Source organism: Dendrobium catenatum, unplaced genomic scaffold (genome assembly GCF_001605985.2).
Source record: "Dendrobium catenatum unplaced genomic scaffold, ASM160598v2 fragScaff_scaffold_246, whole genome shotgun sequence".
Taxonomy (NCBI): domain Eukaryota; kingdom Viridiplantae; phylum Streptophyta; class Magnoliopsida; order Asparagales; family Orchidaceae; genus Dendrobium; species Dendrobium catenatum.
In genome coordinates, this window is record NW_021318708.1 from 100,047 (window position 1) to 124,289 (window position 24,243).

The 24,243-nt window shown below is 38.0% G+C and overlaps 4 protein-coding genes across 4 annotated transcripts; 3 read left to right on the top strand and 1 right to left on the bottom strand.

Annotated features, from left to right (window-relative positions):
• Window positions 1-1,090: 1,090 nt before the first annotated feature.
• LOC110103284 (cytochrome P450 CYP749A22) lies at window positions 1,091-4,074 on the top strand. The gene is made up of 5 exons (XM_020831936.2): window positions 1,091-1,506; window positions 1,597-1,820; window positions 1,895-2,127; window positions 2,201-2,579; window positions 3,468-4,074. The coding sequence occupies exons 1-5, from the start codon at window positions 1,215-1,217 to the stop codon at window positions 3,879-3,881; spliced, it is 1,542 nt and encodes a 513-aa protein (XP_020687595.1). The 5' UTR covers window positions 1,091-1,214; the 3' UTR covers window positions 3,882-4,074.
• A 2,092-nt stretch (window positions 4,075-6,166) lies between these two features.
• LOC110103291 (cytochrome P450 CYP749A22) lies at window positions 6,167-8,102 on the top strand. Its single transcript, XM_020831944.2, has 5 exons — window positions 6,167-6,478; window positions 6,561-6,784; window positions 6,863-7,095; window positions 7,161-7,521; window positions 7,640-8,102. The coding sequence occupies exons 1-5, from the start codon at window positions 6,199-6,201 to the stop codon at window positions 8,051-8,053; spliced, it is 1,512 nt and encodes a 503-aa protein (XP_020687603.1). The 5' UTR covers window positions 6,167-6,198; the 3' UTR covers window positions 8,054-8,102.
• Window positions 8,103-10,303: 2,201 nt separating this feature from the next.
• LOC110103290 (probable galacturonosyltransferase 11) lies at window positions 10,304-17,369 on the top strand. Its single transcript, XM_020831943.2, has 2 exons — window positions 10,304-11,026; window positions 15,482-17,369. The coding sequence occupies exons 1-2, from the start codon at window positions 10,889-10,891 to the stop codon at window positions 16,937-16,939; spliced, it is 1,596 nt and encodes a 531-aa protein (XP_020687602.1). The 5' UTR covers window positions 10,304-10,888; the 3' UTR covers window positions 16,940-17,369.
• Window positions 17,370-19,724: 2,355 nt separating this feature from the next.
• On the bottom strand, window positions 19,725-22,061 carry LOC110103285 (probable transcriptional regulator SLK2). The gene has a single exon (XM_020831937.2). It carries the CDS (start codon window positions 22,059-22,061, stop codon window positions 19,725-19,727), a length of 2,337 nt encoding a protein of 778 aa, XP_020687596.2.
• Window positions 22,062-24,243: the final 2,182 nt, after the last annotated feature.

Here is a 24,243-nt window from a genome sequence, read left to right on the forward strand (position 1 = left end):
CAGTCCCAAACGAAGCCTAAGGCTTCATTTGGGATGACTTTCTTACTATTTTTTAAAGTAGCTTTTTAGTACAAAAATTAAAATTTTATACTAAAAAATTGTTTTAAGAAGCAGTAAGAAAGCCGTCCCAAACGAAGCCTAAGTGCAAGAAAGCTTTTTAGTATAAAAATTTTCTAATTCAAAAAATTTTGTATTAAAAAACTACTTCATAAATGAGTAAAAAAGCTGTCCCAAATGAAGCCTAAATGCAATTTTAAAATACCCAAAGCTCATTCCTTTGGATTAGTAAATTACTCATCATCAAGCAATTTAATTATACTGATCAAAGGATAGTCACAATAGATTAGAATGATCATTATACAATTAAAATTTATATTGTATTTATTTTAAAATAAATTTGATAGATATTAAATTTTTCATAATAAAAAATTGATCAGTATAAGTACTTGATCTACTGAAGACTCAAACCTGTCATCAAATCTAATCCACAGACTGAAACATTCATGGAAGGAGATAAAGTGAAGAAACTAAATTCTTAGAACAGGTAGAAAGAAAGTGAGGGCTCGTGAGAGTGAGAGCTCATGAGAGTGAGAGAGAAAGAGAGATCTTCCACAATATAACCCATGTGATACCAATCAAACAACTAGATATTTTTCAAGACTTTCGGCCAATCTATAAAGAGTCAATACACAATGTCATGGTTGTCATGTACTAAAGAAGATACTACAAGGAAAAATGAACTGAAAAGACTGTTTAGGGAGATTTTTTTTTTGGTGGGTAAGTTATACACGTTATCTAAAAGAGAGATTATTCTTTGCGGGCACCGGACGGGAAGAACAGTCTGATTTTATCTCTGTGAACAGTAAAAGCACAGCATGAGCAATAAAAGCACTGTTCAATACGCTTTTACTATTCACAGAGACAAATCGGACGGGCAGAACGTCTGTTGTCCATACAGAATAATTCGTCTATCTAAAGTGTACTTTTTTTTTCTTTTGTATTATAAGTCTTAGCTTTAATGTCGTATAAATTTATATGATTAACATGATAAATTTGGTTAATATTTTACAACTTTTCTTAATTAATCTTAGCGTAACACTAATAATTGAGCAACCAAAAAGTTGCAAAGAGAGTGAGATTTAGAGACAAAGTTCTGCCACAATATAACTCAAATGAGATACAAATCAAACAACTAGATCTATCCCCAAAGACTTATGGCCAATCTACAAGGAATCAACCTGATACTTGCTCTTGTTAGCCTAATTCTCCTCACATATCTTCTTTTCAATATCCTTCGATTTCTCAAGAGAGCATGTTGGGATCCAATCAGAATAACAAAGTTAATGGATTCGCAAGGAATCAGAGGCCCCCCTTACAAGTTCTTTCATGGGAGCACATCAGAAGCCAAGAAGTTAATCAAGAAATCCATGAACAAGTCTATGGATTTGTCACATAACATACTCCCTAGAGTCCAGCCTCACCTGCACTCATGGATCAAACTTTATGGTAATTTATTTCATTCGAGAATTATTATCTGCTGATCAAGTTCATGTATTTTCTATTTTACAAGATCAAAGTTTTTAAATTCTGAATCAGGGAGGAATGTTCTTACTTGGTATGGGCCGACGCCGCAGCTGGTAGTGGGAGACATAGAGCTGGTGAAGGAGATTTTGAGAGACAGGGAAGGTGAATTTACAAAGAACGAGCCACCAGAGTTCATGAAGAAGATGTTAGGTAATGGGTTGGTGACTTCCAACGGTCAAAAATGGGTTAAACAGAGAAAGTTGGCTTCTCATGCATTCCGTTCTGAGTACCTCAAGGTTTCTTCTTTTTCCTATTTTCTACTACCACTCTTGTTTAAAGAAAGAAATCTTAATAATATTATTAATTTCAGGAGATGGTTCCAGCTATTGTAGATGCGGTTGAAGCCATGCTACAAAAATGGGTTGAATATGAAGGAAAGGAGATTGATTTCTTCAAAGAATTCTGCATCCTTACATCAGAAATCATTTCAAGGACTGCATTTGGGAGCAGCTATGTTGAAGGGAAGGACGTATTTATCAAAGTGGATGAACTGATCGAAATTGCTGCGAGAAATTTTCAAGTAGTTCGGTTGCCTTTCTTCAGGTTTTTTCAAGTCTCATTTGACTATTCATTTTCTGTTTGATTTTCAGACAAAAACTAATATGTTATGTTATAGAAAGCTTGCGCCGAATGAAGATGATATGGAATCAGACAAGATTGAGCAGTTCATAAGGGAATCTATTCAGAATCTCATGTTGAGAAGGGAGATGAGAAAGTTTAATGGGGAAGATGATGGATACGGTGATGACCTTCTCGGATCTTTGATGAGGGCATATCGTGAGAATGAAAGTATCAGTCTTGATGATATTATTGATGAATGCAAGACTTTCTATTTTGTTGGTCAAGAAACCACTTCAATGATGTTATCATGGACCTCTTTCCTTCTAGCCCTTAACCCAGACTGGCAAGAAAAGATAAGATTGGAGGTTTTACAGGTTTTCGGAGATAGAAGCCTAACTTCTGAGGATTTTTCCGCCATTAATAAGCTTAGACAGGTGATAAAGTGAACTTATTATCTTTGGCTTTTCTTTTGGAATACTTTTATCGACATTGAACTATATCAATTTGCTTGCTTGTAAGGGGAGGGATTTAAGTCTAAGGCTGATAATATAAAATTGATGAAGTAGTGCAAGATTTGTATATATCAAACGAAGGCTTATTATCTATGTTGCACCAATACGGATACGGCGACACGGATATGATACGATACGGATATGGGGCATGTCAGATCTTAAAAATATAGGATACGTGTACGGCGCGGACACGACATTATAATTTATAAATCATACATAAAAATTAAGAAAGCAATCAAAGCATAATATTTGAAATTAAAAAAAAAATGAAAATAACATCATTTGTAGCCATGTAGCTTATAATATCAAAAGAAAAATAAGCATTAAATGTCTAGTACAACGACAAAAGCATAAACATAAATTGTCTAGCACATGAAGTTTCAGCTATTCAATAGAATGAATGATATGATTAGCTTTTTCAGTGATTTGTCTTTGAACTTCTATATCATCTTCAATAAATATCATAGCTTCTAATTCAGGCTCATCAAGTGAAAGATTAGCAATTTCTAATATTCTCATATTATCAAGAGACTCAAATCCATCTCGGAAATGAAAAGAACCACGACCACAGTCGCGTAAGTAAATATAACGGTTCTTTTTTCGGATTTTTTTTGTTTTTCAACGGACACGCGTATCCTTTTGAAATTAAATAGTATTTTAATTGGATATGGCAAAGCCGTATCCGACACGTATTGGGGGCGTATACGTGTATCAGTGTATCAGATACAGCACGCCTTCATAAATAGGTGTAACGATGCAACATAGCTTATTATTGATCACAGCATTTTGAATATATAACATTACCTGCAGATGACAATGGTGATCAACGAATCAATGAGGCTTTACCCACCAGTACTCGGCATATTTAGAACAGTGGCACAAGATTGCAAAGTGGGCAATGTTCTTCTACCCAAAGGCATGCAAATACAGATCTCAACGCTTGTACTGCACCATGATCGGAATATATGGGGTGAGGATGCACAACTCTTCCTGCCGGAGAGGTTCGCCGGCAATATCAGTGGCGGCGACGCCTTCTTTCCATTCGGCATTGGTCCCCGATTATGTGTTGGACAGGGATTGGCAATGCTGGAGGCCAAGCTGGCTTTGGCCATGATTCTGCAGAGATATTCCTTCACTCTCTCACCAACTTATGTTCACTCACCAGTGTCCCGACTCACTTGCAAGCCTCAACATGGACTTCAAGTGGTGCTACAGAGGCTGTAGAAGATGAGTGACATTGCCACAGAGGAATAAAGGGAGAAAAAAATTTAGGACTGGTAAACTTGCATGCTTGTATGTTATGCTGATAATTTAAGGAATTGTATATTCCTTTCCAATTATCACAAAGTTTTAATTAATTTTAGTTCCTTGATGAATAAAATAAAATGGCAAAGACTTATAAGTGATAAAAAAATAGCAAAGGACTCCTGCCTTATAATTTGATGAAAATGACTTATTTCATGAAATCATGCTTTTTTACTGTTGTTTTTTTACTATAAACACATGAGATTAGGAAAATATTTGACTCTCTAAATGCTGTTAAGAAGCTTATGACAATAATTATGAGTTTTTGTGGAAAGACATGGCAAAGACCAAAACTGAGAGAAAACAGGAAAGAAGAATCGTTCCTCAGGAGAGAGGAAGGAATGTGAAAACAGAGAAAACTATATACTTCATTACGTTAAAGCAGATTACATAGCAATATATATAGACCAATGCAAATGGGAGAGACAAGAAGGTACAAAAGAAAGTACAAGCGTGAGGATGAGGCCACGTGGACGGTCTGTCTAACAGTCCCCTTCAAACTGATGACAGTAGAACAGTAATGAGTTTGCTTGTTAATTCTTTAAACCGCACGGTTGTAAGAGGCTTGGTGAACGCGTCCGTGAGCTGAACGTTGGTGCATATGTGATGAACATAGAGATGCTTGTTGTGAATGCAGTGGCAGATGAAGTAAAAATCGACCTCAATGTGCTTTGTGCGGGCATGGAACACATGGTTGTTGGCTAAAGCGATGCCGGAGGTGTTGTCGTAGTACACGGTGGTAGGAGTGATATGGGGTATATTGAAGTCTTCAAGAAGGCGTTGTAGCCATATTACTTCTGCTGCTTCCATGTCTAGAGCTCTATACTCGGTCTCGGTTGATGATCTGGCGACGGTGTTTTGTTTCTTGACTTGTCATGATATGAGTGAGGTGCCCAAGAAGTTGTAGTAGCTGGTTATGAACTTCCGGTTTTGATTGTTGCTAGCCCAATCTGCATCGACATAGCCACGTAGCAAGAGTTTGTCTTTGCGGAAGAGAATCCTTAAAGAAAGAATCGTGCTTGCCGTTAGAAATCAGGAAGAGAATCCTCAAAGAAAGCTATATGCAAGTGTCTTCAGAAATCGAGAAGAGAAACTTAGGCTTCGTTTGGGATGATTTTTTTTATTATTTTTTAAAATATTTTTTTAGTTTAAAAATTAAAAAGTTATTTTAAGAAGCAGTAAGAAAGTCGTCCAAAACAAAGCCTTGGCCACTTAGCTCTATTCATAACCTAATCCAAAATTTTTCATTTATGCAATAAGTACAATCTATTCATTAGAGTATGAGAAGTTGCACATAACAACACTTTATTAGTTAGGATATGTTTGAAATGACTATAGTGTTTTATAAAATTAGTTATATTATTGTTGTGAGGAAAGCAAATTAACTATTCTTGTTCTAAAAAATATTTTTTTATCACAAAGATTTCTAAAATACAGGAAAATTTACATACATACCAAATGAAATTATGATTGATATGTAAAAAATAAAGCTGCAAGAAAGTCACCCTAAACGTACCCCTAGTCCTATTCAAAACCCAACCAATGCCCGTATCTGCTGCCAAAATTTAATCGGCAGAATAAAATTTTCATGAAAGGAGATAGAGGAGGAAAAAAGGTAGAAGGAGATGGTCTATTGTCACATTCTAATATAATATAAGCTAACTAGTCTCTTGTCCCATTCTACTATTAAAAAAAAAAGGTGAGGACACATCTATGCTTAGCATGGTTGGTGGGCGAGTACAGTTGGGAACCCCCAAAGCTGTGCTCAATTTCCCTCAAGCGGCAGCGTCTTTTAAGTGGGACCCCATCATGTGCGGGCCAGGAGGTTTCTAAGGTGGGTGCCTCTTCTAGGTTAGCCGAAGATTAGTCATGCCGCCAAGCCCCTTTTCAGGGGTGGCAGCGGGTAAAAAAAAAAAAAAGGTGAGGTGTCAAAATTTTTGTTGTCGTGTGCCAAGAAGATGGATGGCCGGTGTCAAATAACCGGATACTCTAATTTGGCTGTTTAGGAAGTATACTTTGAGAGGGCAAATTTCTCACATTATTTAAAACAAATATTTCTTTTGTATTATATGTATGTATCATAGCCTTATGGAATATAATTAATATGATAAACTTGGTTGGCATTTTGCTAATGCTCTTAATTAATATTAACATAACACTAATAATTGAGAAATCAAACAACTATAAACAGAGTGAAAGGGAGAGAAAAACAGCTAAGATTTTTCTCCACGGAGTTATGGCCAATCTCCAAGGAATTAATCTGATGCTCGCTCTTGTTAGCCTAATTCTTCTCCCATATGTACTGCGATTTCTCAAGAGAGCATTTTGGGATCCGATCAGAATAACAAAGTCAATGGAAGCACAGGGAATCAGAGGCCCTCCTTACAAGTTCTTACATGGGAGCACATCAGAAGCCAACAAGCTAATGGAGAAATCCATGAATACTCCCATGGAGCTATCACATAACATACTTCCGAAAGTTCAGCCTCACTTTCATTCTTGGATCAAACTCTATGGTATTTGAACTTATTATTAGAAAATCTGTCTTTTTTTTTTTTTTGTTTCTTAAGGATATCAAGTCTATACATGTTAAATAAGGGAGGAATGTTCTTACTTGGCATGGGTCAACGCCGAGGCTTGTGGTTGGAGAAACAGAGCTGGTGAAGGAGATATTGAGTGATAGAGAAGGAGGATTCCCAAAATACGAGCCGCCGGAGTTTATGAAGAAGCTGCTTGGTGATGGGCTCGTGACTTCCAGCGGCCAAAAATGGGTGAGGCAGAGAAAGTTGGCCACTCATGCCTTCCGTTCTGAGAGCCTCAAGGTAGCCTTTTTATTTTAGTAATCTCTATTATTTAGTAAATTTTAATTCAAGATAGTCTCCTTCAATTATTGATTTCAGGAAATGATTCCAGCAATTGTATCTTCAGTTGAATCCATGCTACAAAAATGGGTTAAATTTGAAGGAAAGGAGATTGATTTGTTCAGAGAATTTTGCACCCTTACACCAGAAATCATTTCAAGGACTGCATTTGGGAGCAGCTATATTGAAGGGAAGAGGATATTTATCAAAATAGATGAGCTGACTGCAATTTGTGCAAGAAATTTTCAGGCAATTCGACTGCCTTTCTTCAGGTCTGTGCAAGTTTCATTTTATTATTCCTTTTGATCTATTTAAAAACTGATATGTTCTGTTTTAGAAAGCTTGTGCCAAATCAAGATGATATAGAAGCAGACAAGATCGAACGGGACATAAGGGAATCGATTCTGAAGCTCATAAAGAGAAGGGAAGAAAGAAAGGAAAATGGAGATGACCTTCTTGGATCACTGATAAAGGCACATCGTGAGAATGAAAGCATTACTCTTGATGATATTATTGATGAATGCAAGACATTCTATTTTACAGGTCAAGAAACCACTTCTATTATGTTATCATGGACTGCTCTTATTCTGGCCATCAACACAGATTGGCAGGATAAGGTAAGATCGGAGGTTTTGCAGCTTTTTGGAGATCGAAGCCTGACTTCTGAGGATTTTGCCTCCATTGCTAAGCTTAAAAAGGTGATAAATTGAACTTCCCGATGTCTTTTAGTTGAAAAATTAAAATTTTGCTTTTAGAAGCAGAAAGAAAGCCGTCCCAAACAAAGCCCGAGTCTTTTATATGAACTAATTACTGCAGTTGACAATGGTGATCAACGAATCGATGAGACTTTACCCGCCAGTACTGAACATATTGAGAACAGTGGCAAAAGACTGCAGAGTAGGCAATGTTCTTCTCCCCAAAGGCATGCAGATACAGATCTCACCGCTTGTAATTCACCATGATCTCAGTATATGGGGCGATGATGCGCAGCTCTTCTTGCCGGAGAGGTTCGCCGCCACTGCCAACGGCGGCGCCGCCTTCTTTCCATTCGGCGTCGGTACCCGAATATGTGTTGGACAGGGGTTGGCAATGCTGGAGGCCAAGCTGGCTTTGTCCATGATTCTGCAGAGATATTCCTTCGGTCTATCACCAGCTTATGTTCATTCTCCGGTGTCTCGACTCACTTGCAGACCGCAACATGGAATTCAAGCTGTGCTGCGGAAGCTGTAGTTGATGAGTAATAATAAAGCAGGGAGAAAGGGAGAAGAAAGATAAGACTGATAAAATTGGCTGCTTTTGTTAATTTAGAGAATAATTTTTGTATTTCAAGCAAGCACAGCAAAATTTCTAATAAATTAAAGTAACTCTCCTAGATCTTCAAAATCCATAACAAGGTTTAATTCATATATTTGCAATAAATAGTGGCGTGGTAGCTCATAGAAGAACAGCCAAAAAAAAAAAGAGCAAGTAAATGCACTGTGAAAACTGTGAATACCACTTTGATAGCAGAATTTCTATATTCAATATGTTTCTTTTTTCTTTTCCTCTACATATATATGTATAACATGGTATATTTTTGTTATTATATCAGACCACACAATGTAAAAGTCACAGCTGCCACCTCCGAAAAGGTGTTTGGCGAGTTGGCGGTGTGAGAAATCATTGGCTAACCTAGAAGAGGTACCCATCTCAGAAAACTTTAGGCCCACACTTGATTGGGCCCCTCTTAAGAGGCACTGCCACTCGAGGGGAATCAAAAACGGGTTGGAGGTTCTCAACAGTACTCGCCCACCAACCAAGCTAAACATATGTGGGTACATAATACTAAATAATTGAAAAAGATCAAAAGCTGTGAATTAAAGGTAATGGAAATAACATAAAAGCAATAGATGCAACTCAGGCTTCATTTGGGATGGCTTTTTAATTGCTTTCTAAAACGGAGTTTTAGTACAAAAATAAAAAAATTTGTACTAAAACTCCATTTCAGAAAGCAGTAAAAAAGCCGTCCCAAACGAAGCCTCACTCGATCTATTGGTTGTGAGTTTTGACTATTAATTAAGAGATTTTGAATTCAAAGTTTACGTATATAATGTGTGTGTGAGTTTATCTTAATTGGCTAAAAAATCCTCTCATGATAAATTATCCTTTCTTCCTTATGATGCACGACGCAAATAAGAGACATTGTCTTATATTGTAAAAAGCTATATAAAATATATATTGGCTACAAAATCAAAATTAGTTTATTTAAATTCAAAGAATCAAAGTATATTATATATTATTGAATTGACTTTAACTAGATATTATAAAATTATGCTCTTAGTATTTTGACTATTTTCATATTTACTCATCCACATATATCATTTGAATTATTAATACATTCTGCAAAGTCCTATGCTAGTAGAGTATTGAGAATAAGATTTTCATTATATCAATAGATAATGAATGCTTCTTATAATGATAGGGCAATTAAGCTTAATAGGATAGCTTCAAGATGAAGCATAAGTTATTTTTTAAGACAAGTTTTTCTATGTGCTTTTTTGTGAACAGGTGATAAACTTGATGGTAAAAGATGATATTATAAGCCCTTCAAAGCCGAGCCACATGGACTCTTATGCCTCCACCAAGCAACCAGATCATCCTTGGATGTTGATGGACCTACAAAGCCAAGTTTCATGTCGACAATAGTGTGACCAAATATAAAGCTCACTCTGTTACACAATATAATAATAAATAATATTGCTCTATATGGATCATATTGAGACCTCCAGTCCTATGGTAAAAATGCTAACTATATGGATCATCTTCATCATTGCTCTTCATCTTGATTGGGAGGTACTTTAGCTTGAAGTGTCCAATACCTTTCTTCATGACAAGCTCAATGATATAGTTTACGTGCATCAACCACCCAGCTTAATTGATTAATCATATCCCAATTATGCTTGCCTACTAAAGAAAACTTTCAATGAGCTTAAACAAGCACCCTTCCAATGATTCAGTACATTATCAAATCATCTCCCTCACAATGATTTTTAGTTCATCCAAGTTGATATATCTCTTCTACTATATAAATAACATGGTATACTCAAATATTTATTGATGTAAGTTGATGATATTTTAGTAACAAGGAACAAACCCTCGACTATCCAAAAACTCCTTCACAACTTACACCAAACTTTTGGCATAAAGAATTTGGGGACGATTTCTTATTTTATTGGCATCTAGATTATCCATTGCCTGCGAAAGGTAATCTAAGCATAATTTTTATTATATTTAAAAATTATAATATTATGTTATTTTAATTTGTAGATAAATTTAAAATTAATAAAGACATTTTGTACTAAAATAATTAAAATTCAAAAAAATTATATATGATTAATAGAATAAATATTATATTTTTTTAATGAGTCCAATTTTTATGATTACTTTGATGAAAATTAAATCATAATGTCCTCTCATTAGTCAATCAAAACCAAGCAAGTTGCATGTTTTGGTTTGTGATCTTAGCTTAAACCTGAATTTGATGCAACCTTTAATATCGAGCTTCCCAGATCGACCACTCAGATCAAGATTTTTCGGTCTTCTTCTTCCCAGAATCGGGCCAGCGAGAACATCGAGTGATTCTTACTTCACACTTCACAGCATGGAGCTCTGGTAAGTGATATGTGGCGACTCAGAGAGAAAGCGAAGAGCCGCGTCTACTCTCTGCTTTATGTTCCAATGCTTTCTCCTATATTTCCTTCTTGATTACTGCCAATTCCTCCGTCAATTTAATCCATTTCATAGAATCCTCGGCTCTTCTCTTCTATCCTCTCGAGCTGTGCGTCTATTCGCTGCAAGCTTTTATTTTTTTGCGATCTGATCTCTGCCGAGAAAGAGGGCGAAGAGCTCATTGAAGATTTGGTCTCTCGATTTCGTTATTGGTTCTAAGGAATATTGGAGAAAGAAGAGAGTTTGGCGATCTGGAGGAGGAATGATAGATATTTTGCGGTGTGGAAGAAACCCTGATTTGGATTTGCAGCTGCGAACATCTTCCAGAGCGAAGGCGGCAGTTTGGGATCGTGCGATATGCGGAGGAGCCGGCGCCCGGCAAGAAGGAGGCTTTCGGATTGGATCTGGTGGATTCTTGCTCTATTCATGGCTGGGGGTTTGCTTCTATTTATTCTTCATCACCACCACCAGGACAGGTCTGGGCTTCAGATCAAGGTAAACTCCTTTCCTTCTTGCGTGCTTCATGGGATTCTTTAGCGGAGAATGCAAATTACGGCAAGCTGGATTTTAGAATTTATTTCTAATCTTTGTAATTGGTTTTGATCTTGTTTCTTGAGAGGTTTTGTGGATTCCTTTTTTGGTTGTTCCCATTTTGGAGATTTATGCATCAATCAGAGATTATATTGTCTTCAAAAAGTATCTGCAAATCCCTTGAAAGGCTTGGGTAGGTTCTTTGGTGAGTGGCTTAATGTTTTAGGTTTTTATGTGGAGGTAACTACTTAAATTTCATTAAAATATCTTATGGCTTGCAAACATACACAAACAAAAGTCTAAGTTTAAAAATTTGGAAGCTTTGCAAACAATGCAAAGTAATTGTGCACATATATTTTTGGCAGATTTTCACCATTGTAATAAGCACTTTTCTAAGAATCAATGTTGCTAGAAGCTTTGCATTGAATATTCTTTTCAATATCTCCATAATCAATAAAAAAGAGGTGCATGCTTTATGTTGATCGTTGATGAAATCTTTTGATGATTCGGAACTCTTTGGTCACTTTGTAATTACATCAAAAACTAGTTAATGCTTCATCTTATATATCTTTAAAAACATCAAAACGCCATTTAGATGCACTTTTTTTCTCGTTGTGCAATAAATAAAAAAGAAAATATTTTTCTCATGCCCTCCAATGAGTGCGGGCATGGGCTTAAGCGTGAAGCCTCAAAATACAAATCAACTTAACATTGTTTGAACCTTTCTCATCCAAAATGGATCGAAATGGGCCAAATCTTGATTGTTTTAGTCGGTTCGATGCTTCAATCAAAATTAACTGTAAGCCGTTTTAATCAGGTTTTTACCAAATCATAAAACTATGATTAAAATAATTGGAGAAAGCATAATATTGAATACAAAAAAAGATGTTTTTTTCTGAAAATATGTTGTTCTTTCATTGTATTTTGGTTAATGAATTTTGTGTTCAATATCAATCAATGATTCCAAGACCGAGTTGTGTTTTTGTACTATAACAAGGCAGGATTCATAGTCGCCTTGTTATAAGTACATTTGCCATCATATCCCAAAACTGATGCACAGCATGAAAACTAAGTAGGAAAACAAAGGGATAAAATACATACAAATATATGAATGAAAACTCTTAAGGCATGTAATTTAGTGTTAGTTTAGACTATGTTTTATTAGCCTTCATTTATGCTTTCATACATGTTACAACACTAGTAACATTCATTTTTGTGAAATATTGTAAACATGGAATTGGTCTACTGTGTTGAATTGATTTCATGGTAGCTCTTTTCTTCTTCCTCAGTGTACCTATATTCTTATTTCATGTTAAAATTTGTCAAAGGATTCTCAAATTATGCTTTGCCTAACAAGACAGTTTTTCAAGCATAATGTTTTGTTAGTGTCTTCATTTAACAGTATTATTTTCTTGAAAGAAATTTTATCAACCGGCAATAATTTTTCTTATTAAATCTTAAGATGTCATAGATCATTTCATAATTTTGATTTATATGATTGTTGTTAAATTCTCTATACTTTTTTATGATATGCATGCTTTCAATTAACTAAGTGTGCTCTTTATTTTTACTTTACACATCAAAATGAAAATAAATCCTTTTATGCAGGGCTATGTGTTTGTAAGTTGGCAACTTTGGTCACTATATTTAAAATCTAACAAGAATTATGATAGGAAACACTCGTAGAAATCAAAATTAGCTTGGCTGAATTTGAATTTCACCAAGGTTCAAAATCAGAAATAAGAAGAATTTTGGTGGAAATTCTAGCGGAAGATTGATATAATATGGAAGAAAAATAAGAAGATATAATGGATCCTCAATTGGAGAGGATGATCCGGCTCTCCCAATCTTGAAAACACTCCATCTCCCTAACCCTAGGAAAAATTTCCTACTTAAATCAAACAATAAACGGTGAATCCCAAAACAGCCCTTCCAATTTGATTTTCCCTCTTAATGACCACCTAAAATCTTCTCTAATGACTGATGCACCCCACCTGGATAGAAAGCACGGGAGCCTCTGAGCGGAAATCCCGCTTCCGCTCCGCACCTGTGCGGAAATCCCGCTTTCGCTTAGTCGTTTTGGCACGGGACGGTCCCGTGTGTTAGATTGGCTAGATTGGTCCCTCATGGACCGGTCTATCAAATTTATACCATCTTGTCTCATTCGAATGCTTTCTCACGCATATACAATTAGAGATATCAACATAGCTTTAATATTTTTAATTGGCTCAAGTTTGATGAGTAAGTTTTGTAAACAAGTCCAGATAGAAAAAAAAATGCAACAGCTCATTTAATAAATGAGTTAAAGTGCATACAAGGGTTTAAGGTTAGTAATCATGTTAATTCAACACAAGAGAGAGAAAGAGATACCAAAATGATCATGCCATAGTTTAGTCCCATTTAAGAGTTGACAGCTTTTGAGAAGGTATCGGAGTGTAGCTTCCTCAGATCTTGCATTAATACATTTACCATGTTGCACGGTTTACATCTCATTCAATTGGCACAATCTTCCGGAAAAATCATTGAAAACTTTTTTGATGATTTACATAATCATCATCATCTTGATTTGCAATACTTTGCTTCTTGTTTATTTTATGTGCATGTTTCGTTGGTTTGCTTGCTTTAATCCTGTTGGACTACTTCATTCTGTTCTAGTTTAGTTCTTTCAACTTTTACAAATTTATTCTATCCAATTTTATTTTCAATATTTCTTCAATCCTCAGTTATGAAACTAAACTAAAATTTTGCCTGTGTTTGTAACAGTTCTAATGGGTGTCAGTGGTCCATCACATCGTGTATTTTTAATCATGCATATGTTTTGTTTGTGAGTCCTTTTAACAGGTATTATTAAAAAAGTTACCTTATACTTTTGGTAGATGCTTCTGGGTGAATAATTAAATTATTAATATTTTAATTAATGATTTTGGATGAAAGGAATAGATATAGCAAAAGCTTATCAAACTTAACTCACATTAGCATAGAAATGGACATAGATCTATATATCCAGCCTTGACACATGACTTCTATCATTTTGAACTTGCTTTATTCGAGAAACGAGTATTTTATAAATTTAAAATGGTCATCTGTATTTCCTATTGCCAAGCTTGCTTGATGTAGCTAATATAACGATGACTGGTAATTCATTAAGCTGATTCGAATGTAGCAGGTCTGGAGCATTTGTTAAGTAATGTTTAGTATATTTTTTAGGACCCTTTTTTGAGTCAAAACAAGCTTCAAATGCAGTGTGGGTTGCTGCATCAACCCCTCTCTAGAGTCTGCATTAGTGGGCAGTCCATGCACCGTTGCGCCCATTTTATTCATATTATTTAAGGAAAACAGGATTGCCCATAAGAAAGGAGAATATAATTGTATAAAGGTTTGTGGATAGTGGGGTTTTGTGTTTGTTCGAATGTTTGTCATGGGTGGATGCCGTGTGTGGAAATGGACTCCATTTGCAGTGAGAACCAACTTACGTTATCATAATTTTGTGGCATTGATTGTTATGTGTTGAATCTGATTGTGTTACTCAATATAGTTGTTATGTTGTCTCGGACCTCAAAGCTTGTCATGTTCGCTAGATGGTGCAGGGGGTTTACCCCTTGCTTGGGTTCGGGTTCTTTGCAACCGTAAAATTTTTTTTCCTCGTACAGCCCCCCAAACGGGCACCGCATCGCTGTAAGACGAATTGGATGGTTTTCTTTCTCATTTTTTTAAAGGGTTGCATTCATTGGGTTTATTTTACTTGGCTTTCTCTTGTATTTTGAGTAAGTAGACATTGAGAACGGTATATGTGAGAAGAGAAGCAAGAAAAGAATGAGAGAGAAGAGAGATCTATACTTATTTCTCCCAATTTTCATAGTGGATTTTTTGGTGTGATGTAGCTCCGTAGTTTTTTCCCTATTTTGAGTTTTTCCACGTTAAATCCTAGTGTCCTCTACTTTTTCACTGTTTTTACTTTCTTGATTGTTTTGTCATTGTGGTGTTTACTTCTCATCTCCTCAACAATGATCTCTAATTTATTGTTTTCACATGGGCAGAATTTTCCTAGGAAGTTTGAAATATATATTGGGAAAATTTTTACACGTCTGATATCACTTTTTTTGATTGGTAGGAAAATCCTATCGTTTCAGATGCCATCCGTCATTTCATGTGAATTTCCCTGCAAATTAAGATCTTAACTATTAGCGGCCTTGCAAGCTTTTGGGCATGTTAATCTTCAGATGTCTCCAGTTGCATTTTGTAAAAATGAAGCACTTGAATTAGTTTCTTCTTTAGTATAACCAGATGTAAAATATATTGCTTTTCATTACTGCCTTCTTTGCATGTTATCTACCCAGGATCAGAAAATATTAATAATCAGAAAACTTGAAATGCAAATACCTTAAAATTTAGTTGATAGTTTTTATCAAAATCTTCCAGGAGAAGGGCCCAAAACCCATAGAGATTGCACATCGGAGCTTCAATCTAACACAAGAACTATTGAGCAGTACATCCTTTGCTAGGCAATTGGCTGATCAAATGACCCTATCCAAAGCTTATGTTGTCATTGCAAAAGAGCTTGGAAACCTCCAACTTGCTTGGGAACTCAGCTCACAGATTAGGAACTGCCAACGATTGTTTTCTCAAGCAGCTTTTCGAGGAAAGCCTATAAGCCTTGAAGAAGCTCATCCCATCATTACTCAACTGGCTCAGCTAATCTACAAAGCCCAGGATTTACACTATGACATCAGCACCACCATTACAACTCTGAAGAACCATGCAAAAGCCCTTGAAGAGCGTGCAAATGCAGCTACAGTGCAGAGTGCACAGTTTGGTCAATTAGCTGCTGAGGCTCTTCCCAAAAGCCTCCATTGCTTACACATTAAGCTGCTAGATGAGTGGTTTAGCAATCAAGAACTGAGAAAACTTGCAGAAACGCATAGGAAGTCACCTATGCTCGTAGACACAAATTTGTACCATTTCTGTATATTTTCAGATAATGTTATAGCCACTTCAGTTGTTGTGAACTCGACCATCTCCAACGCAGACCATCCTCAGCTGCTTGTATTTCACATAGTCACGGATGGCATCAATTATCAAGCGATGGCAAGTTGGTTTTTGAATAACGATTATAAAGGTTGTTTCTTTGAAGTTCAGAGTCTTGAAGAGTTCGATTGGCTGAACGCTTCTTACTCTCCTTTGTTGAAGCAGCTATCGTATTCAGAATCAAAAGCATATTACTTTAGTGGTGTTTCAGCCTACCCTGAGGAGGAGACCAAGTTCAGGAACCCAAAGTTTGTTCTTTTGCTCAACCACCTGCGCTTCTATATTCCAGAGATATACCCATCACTGGAAAGAATAGTGTTTCTTGATGATGATGTTGTGGTGCAGAAGGATTTAACACCGCTATTTTCGCTCGATCTTCATGGAAATGTCAATGCAGCTGTCGAAACCTGCCTCGAGTCGTATCATCGGTTCTACAAATTTCTGAATTTTTCGAATCCATTGATCAGCTCGAAGTTCGACCCGCAGGCCTGTGGGTGGGCATTTGGTGTCAATGTGTTCGATCTGATTGCCTGGAAGAAAGCAAATGTAACTGCAAGATATCACTACTGGCAGGAACAGAATGCACATAGAACGCTGTGGAAGACAGGAACGCTTCCTGCTGGGCTACTGACATTCTACGGGTTGATGGAGCCGCTCGATCGAAGATGGCATGTTTTGGGGCTCGGCTATGACCTCGACATTGATGATAGGATTATACAGAGCGCAGCAGTTTTGCACTTTAGTGGCAACATGAAGCCATGGCTGAAGTTGGCTGTCAGTAAGTATAAGCATTTATGGACTCAGTTTGTCGACTTTGAACGACCCTATCTGAGAGACTGTATCATGCATTGAATTGCAGTTGTCCTGTTATTTGATTCTCTTATATTTTTGAAGTCTGAAACTACATGTTTCAGCTTGGCTGGAAATTGTTAAAGCTTCTTGGAATCGAGAGACCTTTTTATACATGGCGAAGCACAAGCTTTTGTATTTCTGTATTTGAAACATCAGTTCTGTAACTAAGATTGTTTGGGATAGACTTTTTTATTGTTTCTTAAAGTAGCTTTCTAGTACATAAATTTTAATTTTTGTATTAAAAAGCTGCTTCAAGAAACAGTAAGAAAGCCGTCCCAAATGAAGCCTAAATCCTCTGATCTAGCTGGTTGTAAATTGGAGGCATGTATTGAGAGTCCTCATTGCCAATTAGATCATTTATGTGAATTGAAAGATTGTTCGATTTTTACAGTGTTATTATTATTTTTAAATAAATGGTCTTTGAACAGTATTATAGCATTCAGGATTCAGAAAGTAGCTCTATTGTTTTGTGGAGTGGATTTTTCTTAGATTCTTTGTTGTTGGCCGGTTTTATTTTTTATTTTTGGTTTGGGTGGTGGCTTTGGGGAGAGATGTCCCTCTTCTCTATTTTGCTTTGTAGGTTTTGCAAGTTATTCTTATCTTTACTAGATTGGTTCCAGGTTGTTGAATGCTCCTGGTAGCTCCTTTCGGGATACTATCTTGGTTGCTTATTGATGTTGGTGACTCTCTTTTTTGGATTTCTTTTTCATTTGCTTGATTTTCTATTGCTGTAACAGATAGGATCCCAAGCTTTCGGATTTTAATTCAAATATTATTCTTTTTAACGAGCTTCATATCCTTTAAAAACATGTAATTTTGTACCAATATTAACTCGTAGTTCCCGCCGTGAATTTTCTCAAAAAAAAAAAAATTTGTCAAGCTCTATTTACCGTCAGCATCGTAGTCCTTACTAATAATAAAGGGACGGTGAAGAAATCACATACAATCAGCTATGGAATGCCAGATTTGTGGCAAGCTTAGACATTTCGTTGTCAGATGTTGGCATAGGATCAACCACCATTACAACTCCTCACCTCGCAGCTCTCAAGCAATGTACGTCGGTGCTTCTCAATCAACACTAGAGTCACTTCACACCTAACTTCCTATCCCAACCAAAAATTCAATTTGACTTGCATCGCTAGTACTCTAGGCACTGGTTTGTCCTTTCACTTTTTATTGGCATATTAGTAAAATTGAAATTAGTGAGACTTTAAAGAAAATGAAGTATGAAAAAGTTATTGGACTTGTTGATATTTCAATAGAGGCGTGAAAATGCTCAAAAGATGAAGGAATTTAATGGCTTACTGAACTTTTTAATATTATTTTGAAAATTAAAAAGATGTTATATGAGAGGAAAATGAGTGTGTTGATTACTATTTTTTAAGAATAAAGGTGATGCATAAGATTGTGCGAATTATAGAAAAATCAAATTAATGTGTCATACTTTAAAATTATAGGAGAGAGATATGAAGCATAGGTTCTAATGTGATACTGATGTCTCTCAAAATCAAATTTGATTCATGGCACTGTTGGATCTTTGAGGAGATCTTGAGAGATATTCTTGCAAGATCCAGAGAGGGAGAGGGAGGGGGAGAGAGAGACACCAAATTGGAGGAAATACAAATAAGCTTTTCAAAATTTTCCCCAACTCTTACATCAACCCAAGTCCTCTATTTATAGAGCATTACCAAGGTGTGATAACATGCATGAGCAAAAAAAGCCTAAAACTAAAACAACTCATAACATCTACCATGGAAGTTATATATTTTTTGAGAGGTTTGATAGAGAAGTATAAAGAGAATAAGGAGGATCTTCATATGATATTTATTGATTTAAAGAAAGCATGTGATAAAGTTTTTAGAGAAGTGCTATAGAGAGATTTAGAAAAGAAAGGAATTAATAATGTTTATATTCAAGTCATTAAGGATATGTATATAGGAGCTATTACGTGTGTTCATACACAAGGTGGTTTGACCAAGTAATTTATTATTTCAGTTGGATTACATCAAGTATCAACCTAAAGACCATATATTTTTGCTTTAGTTGTGGATGCTCTCACTATGTATTTGCAAGAGGTTGTACCATGGTTTATGCTTTTTGCTGATGATATTCTTCTTGTTGATAAAACTAGAGAGGGTGTTAAAGGTAAACTTGAATTATGGAGGTCAACTTACAATTTAAAAGCTTTCGTTTGAGTAGATGTAAAATTGAATATATGTAGTATAATTTTAGTAATAATATATCTAGTGGGGGATTGTGACTTTAGGGGATCAAGTCATTAATAAGAGTACTTGTTTAAAATATCTTGGATCTATTGTTTAGAGTGATGGTGAAATAGATGAGAATATTATTAGTAGAATTCAAGTAGGATGATTGAAGTGAAGGAATACGTTGGGTTTGTTTTGTGATAGAAAAGTCCCTCTCAAAATTAAGGGAAATTTTTATAAAATGGTGGTAGACCTACAATGCTTTAGGGTGTAGAATCTTAGCCATTAAAACATAAGCATGTAATATTTACAGAACTGAGATCTCGTCATGTGAAGAAATCAAACGAGGTGCGGAAGATTGAAAGGAAAAGTGATGTAGTGGATCGTCGGAAGATCAAACCTGCAAGAAGGATTTCAAGGAGTTTCCCAATCCAGGGAAGAAGAAGAGAGCTTTCTCAAAGCTTCAAAAGAGTTTTTATCATTCAATGCCTCAAAAACCATACATTATACCTATTTAAGGGAGCAAATAGAAGACTCTAGACTAAAGAAGATAAACTAGTCCCTAGGCATAAGATAGGCTAAAATGTTCCCACATCATTCTCCCATTGCGTAAAAAGGCTCGACTCCGTTCGAGGCTCGATAATTAGAAGGGAGGTAGGGTGGCAACAAATTCCGGGATCGAAGACTTTGAATGCAGACTTTGAAATTACCACATGAAGAGGCTTCCACCAATCCAAGTGATGATTGTTCTCTACACCATTACTGTCATCAACTTCGTTGGATTTGCTACCCATTATCTCACAGAGATTACTGCCCTCATTGAGATCAAGCTCATCTAACTGAACAAAGTCGGTACTCGCAGTAGTGCAATAATCAAAATGCATTGAAATTTTACTCTTACACATTTCTTCAACCATTCCACCTGTAAACATCTTTGCAAATGGAGTGCTCCCCATGCTATTAACAACTTCGGATATCTGCAAACATCTAACATATCTTTTGGAAAAGCCTAGATCATTTAGTGATTGCAGTTCAAGATTTCTTGCAAGTTGCCAGCCTACCGCCACAAACATGTTGCAACTGGCCTGCATATCTTGAACAGAAAGCCCTGAAGTACCACTTTCATTTACAGCAGCTTGATATTTCTGTGCAACATGCAGTAACTGGTTCACTTGATGTGCCATCATTCTACGAGGGAAAAGTTCTTCATGGCGTCGAGCACAGAACTCCCAACACAAGATCTTCAAATCAGGAATGAAAATTATTCGAAGTTGGCCTTCACGCACAACCCGTATTTGCTCATAGACACTCTCTTGAACAGCTTTTTCATACTCCAAAACCATCATTCCGGATGGAAGTCGACCTTCACGAGGCATCTCAAGATATAAAAGCTCATCGATAACCTCGTGATCAAATTTGATTTGATTGAGCCTAGGAAGAACTTCATAAGTGGCCTCAAAGCCTTTTCCAGATTTAGAACCACATATGCCACATTGCCATGCATCCATAGAAGCTTGAGGAAAAGTGCCTAAAGGATGACTGCCAACACCATTATACAATGATAAACACCATCTTTTCTTTGCTTTGGGTGCAAAGTATTCCACAACAAATTTTCTCCAGTAAGTTGTAGAATTGTCAGGAGGTCGATGACTTTGGTGGTACATATATTGCATCAGCCTCCAAGCACACAAACCACTATAAGTGGGACGTCTTGCAGGAGATACTAGCTGCACAGGGTTCGGCCTAGGCTGTTGGGTTTGTTGGTGCACCTGGATTCGCTGCAATTGCGACTGCAAAATTTGTTGTTGCTGCTGCTGTTGTGCAGCCTGAGCTAACCTCTGCTGATGTATTATGGCCTGAATTTGAGGGCTCTGCTGCCTCATGTCCATCCTCGGCCTCTTCTCAGCAGGCATCATTCCAGATTCATGCATTATTGACTGTGATATATTGCTGGAATTACCTTGCTTTACCATATGTTCTTGCTGAGGAATTTGTTGAACAATGGATGAACCATCCATGACCGAGGAGCAGGAGATGTTGTTGGAAGAGAAGGACAGTGGTGATGCTGGAAGATGTGTATACGACTCATTGTTTATGCTGGAGCTCTTCTGCAACTGTGGCCCACCAGAGAGGGAGGAATTGGCATCTGTGACAAGAGAGCTTGCCCCCATACTGGCCCCAGATGAGTTTGCAGCACTATTGAGGACTCTATGATTCAGGTCAGCGGAAGTGATGTAGTTGTCGGTGCTGTCTTTTTTTACTTTCATTGACGCAGTTGGCTTCACGTTTACCACTCCAGCTTGTCCGGCCATGCTAATCTGCTCGCAAACGAGCTGGAAGCCAGGTGCGGAAACGAGCTGGAAGCCCTGCGTGGGATTGCGGTCTCGATCTCCATCGTGGTCACTATTTGATCGGTGCTTGGAATAAGCGGTTGTGGCCACAGTTGAGGAAGATGAAGGTTCGGACGAGCCTTCGGAAGGTGATGCTCTAGCTGAAAGAAAATCTTCTCCGTCTCCTGCCATGATCGCGGATCCAGCTGACACGATAGGCGCGGGTTCGTTTTCTCCATCGACATCCACAGAGCCCATGGACGATGTTGAAACGGAATGAAGGACGGCGTCGGTCACCAGCGCCTGGAGTGGATGCTCTGTATGATCGGACAGCACCAGAGGAGCGGTTACGGCGGGATTGTGAATGTCCTCAGCAACAACAGATTTTATGTGTGTGGGCAGCAACGGCGGCGTGGTAGAAGTGGGCTCATGTTGAATGTTGGGTATGGGAATGACGACGGAGTTGAAATCGGCGATGGAGTGATTGTTTGCAGGCGAATCTACAGGCGGAAGTAGGTTTGGTAGCACCTGTGTTTTGGTGGAGCAGATGAGCGACGGGGACGGTATGGTTGCCGGCCTGCTCATGATTTTCTCCACAGATTGCAAGACATTAACACATAAAGCGTCTATTCTATCGATTGACGCTTCCACTTGAGCCAACCGAAGGGTTTCCCGGCATTGCGCACGATCGGCATCCCTTCTTCTTCGATGGCTGTTGAAATCTGGAATGAGGGGGCCGGGATTGCGAACTAAATGGTCCGGGAATGGATTCCGCCATTTGAGCGGAAGTTCTAGGGGAGGGTATTCCGGCGGCGGATCACGCCATTGGAGTGGAAGCTCGAGAGGCGGTTAGTCATCGATCTCCCGTCTTCTTCGGCGTCGATCGTTGTCGATCGCCCATCTCCTTCGGTGGCGATCTTCGTTGACCGCCCATCTTATTTGGCGTCGATCTTCGTCGACCGCCCTTGTTCTACGGCTTCGAACGTCGTCGACAGCCGACCTTCTGCAATCCATCGATCTTCGCAAGCTCCAGGCTCTGATACCAACTGATGTAGTGGATCGTCGGAAGATCAAACCTGCAAGAAGGATTTCAAGGAGTTACCCAATCCAGGGAAGAAGAAGAGAGCTTTCTCAAAGCTTCAAAAGAGTTTTTATCATTCAATGCCTCAAAAATCATACATTATACCTATTTAAGGGAGCAAATAGAAGACTCTAGACTAAAGGAGCTAAACTAGTCCCTAGGCATAAGATAGGCTAAAATGTTCCCACATCAAAAAGGAGACGGAAGAGACCGATCCGTAACCTAGAGTCACGAGAATACGAAGAAGGTGAAGTAGGAGCACATGCATGGCTTTGCGTCACCTGGAAATCGATAAAGTTAAGGAAATCGCAGGAAATGAGGAAAATGAAGAAGACGTTCGGGGTTGCAGAAGCCGAACGATCCAAATCGCGTGAAGACGAAGAGCCAACCCCCGTCTTGTGGTGTCGTGGAAGCCGACTGGTTAGGGTCGATTCCATTGTTTGGCAACGCCATTGGCTTCGTTTCTATAAATTGGAGAAGAGAGGGAGGAGTGAGACCGAGTGAGCTTGAGAGAGAGGAAACGAACTCAATGGGTAGGGCTAGCGGAGAATTGATCCAGCCGTTCATCTATAACTAACCAAATCAAAGCATACACGTGTACAACCAATTCTCTATATATACAATCTGTAATGTGCTACAGTAGACTATGGAAAATGAGAATGAAGCTTTTCTCTGCATACTCTGTTATTTTCCTCTTCCATGCTAATCTTCTTTTCAGGTCATCCATGGCAGTTCTTCATGGTATCAGAGCAGGAGCTCTTCTCAGCTGCATCTGATCCTAATGGCACAATCTTCTTCCTCCTCGTCGGTAGCGGAGGCAAGTACAGGAAAGATTCCTGAACCCTTACCCATCACCGTTGCTCTCAAACTAGTTCTAGCAAACATCAAAACCATCGTTCCTCTGCCTCTATCAAACGACAACTACCCACTGTGGAAATCTCAGATCCTTAAGCTTTTAAAGGCCAATGGATTCGGAGATCACCTAGATCCCAACTTCATCACCCCGCAGCGTTTTCTCCTTCAGTCAAACAACTCCACCATTATAAATCTAGCCTACACCCAATGGCAAGTAGCCGATCAAAATTTAGCCGCTGCCATATGCTCCACCATCACAGCCTCTATCCTTCCCTATGTTCTTCATCTGGAAAGCTGCGCAGAGATCTGGTCGACTCTAGCCCTTCGTCTTCAGGCATCCAACAGATCTCGTGTGATTCAATTGAAAAATGAATTACACAATATATCTATGAAGGATCTTACAATGCAACAGTACCTAACTAACATCAAGACCCTGGTGGACAATATCGCCGCCGCCGGATCCAAGATAGAAAGTGAAGATATCATAATGTATACATTGAATGGCCTCCCGCCCTCCTACCAAGCATTCAAAACCTCCATCCGTACGAAGCTCTCCCCTCTCAGTCTTGAAAATCTATATTCGCTTCTTCTAAGCGAAGAGATCAATCTGGCAGCTGAGCTACTACGCGAACAGAACTTCGTGAATTCACACGCAGCTCTATACACATACCGCGGGCGTGGCCGGAGAGGAAGAGGACGCACCCCGCTGAATAGTGGAAATAGACCATCTACCACCACCCCAACCGTATGTCAGATCTGTTCCAAACGAGGACACACAGCTTCGCAATGTTGGCATCGCTTCAATGCCAACTACGTCCCAACTCCACCGGC

Bases quoted from the DNA above. Each gene is read 5' to 3' on its own strand.
- LOC110103290 (XM_020831943.2), top strand. From the start codon at position 10,889: ATGCGGAGGAGCCGGCGCCCGGCAAGAAGGAGGCTTTCGGATTGGATC. The intron at 11,027-15,481 runs GTAAACTCCTTT...AAAATCTTCCAG, and splicing joins GGTCTGGGCTTCAGATCAAG to GAGAAGGGCCCAAAACCCAT.
- LOC110103284 (XM_020831936.2), top strand. From the start codon at position 1,215: ATGGCCAATCTACAAGGAATCAACCTGATACTTGCTCTTGTTAGCCTA. The intron at 2,128-2,200 runs GTTTTTTCAAGT...GTTATGTTATAG, and splicing joins GTTCGGTTGCCTTTCTTCAG to AAAGCTTGCGCCGAATGAAG. The intron at 2,580-3,467 runs GTGATAAAGTGA...CATTACCTGCAG, and splicing joins CCATTAATAAGCTTAGACAG to ATGACAATGGTGATCAACGA.
- LOC110103291 (XM_020831944.2), top strand. From the start codon at position 6,199: ATGGCCAATCTCCAAGGAATTAATCTGATGCTCGCTCTTGTTAGCCTA. The intron at 7,096-7,160 runs GTCTGTGCAAGT...GTTCTGTTTTAG, and splicing joins ATTCGACTGCCTTTCTTCAG to AAAGCTTGTGCCAAATCAAG. The intron at 7,522-7,639 runs GTGATAAATTGA...TAATTACTGCAG, and splicing joins CCATTGCTAAGCTTAAAAAG to TTGACAATGGTGATCAACGA.
- LOC110103285 (XM_020831937.2), bottom strand. From the start codon at position 22,061: ATGAGCAGGCCGGCAACCATACCGTCCCCGTCGCTCATCTGCTCCACC.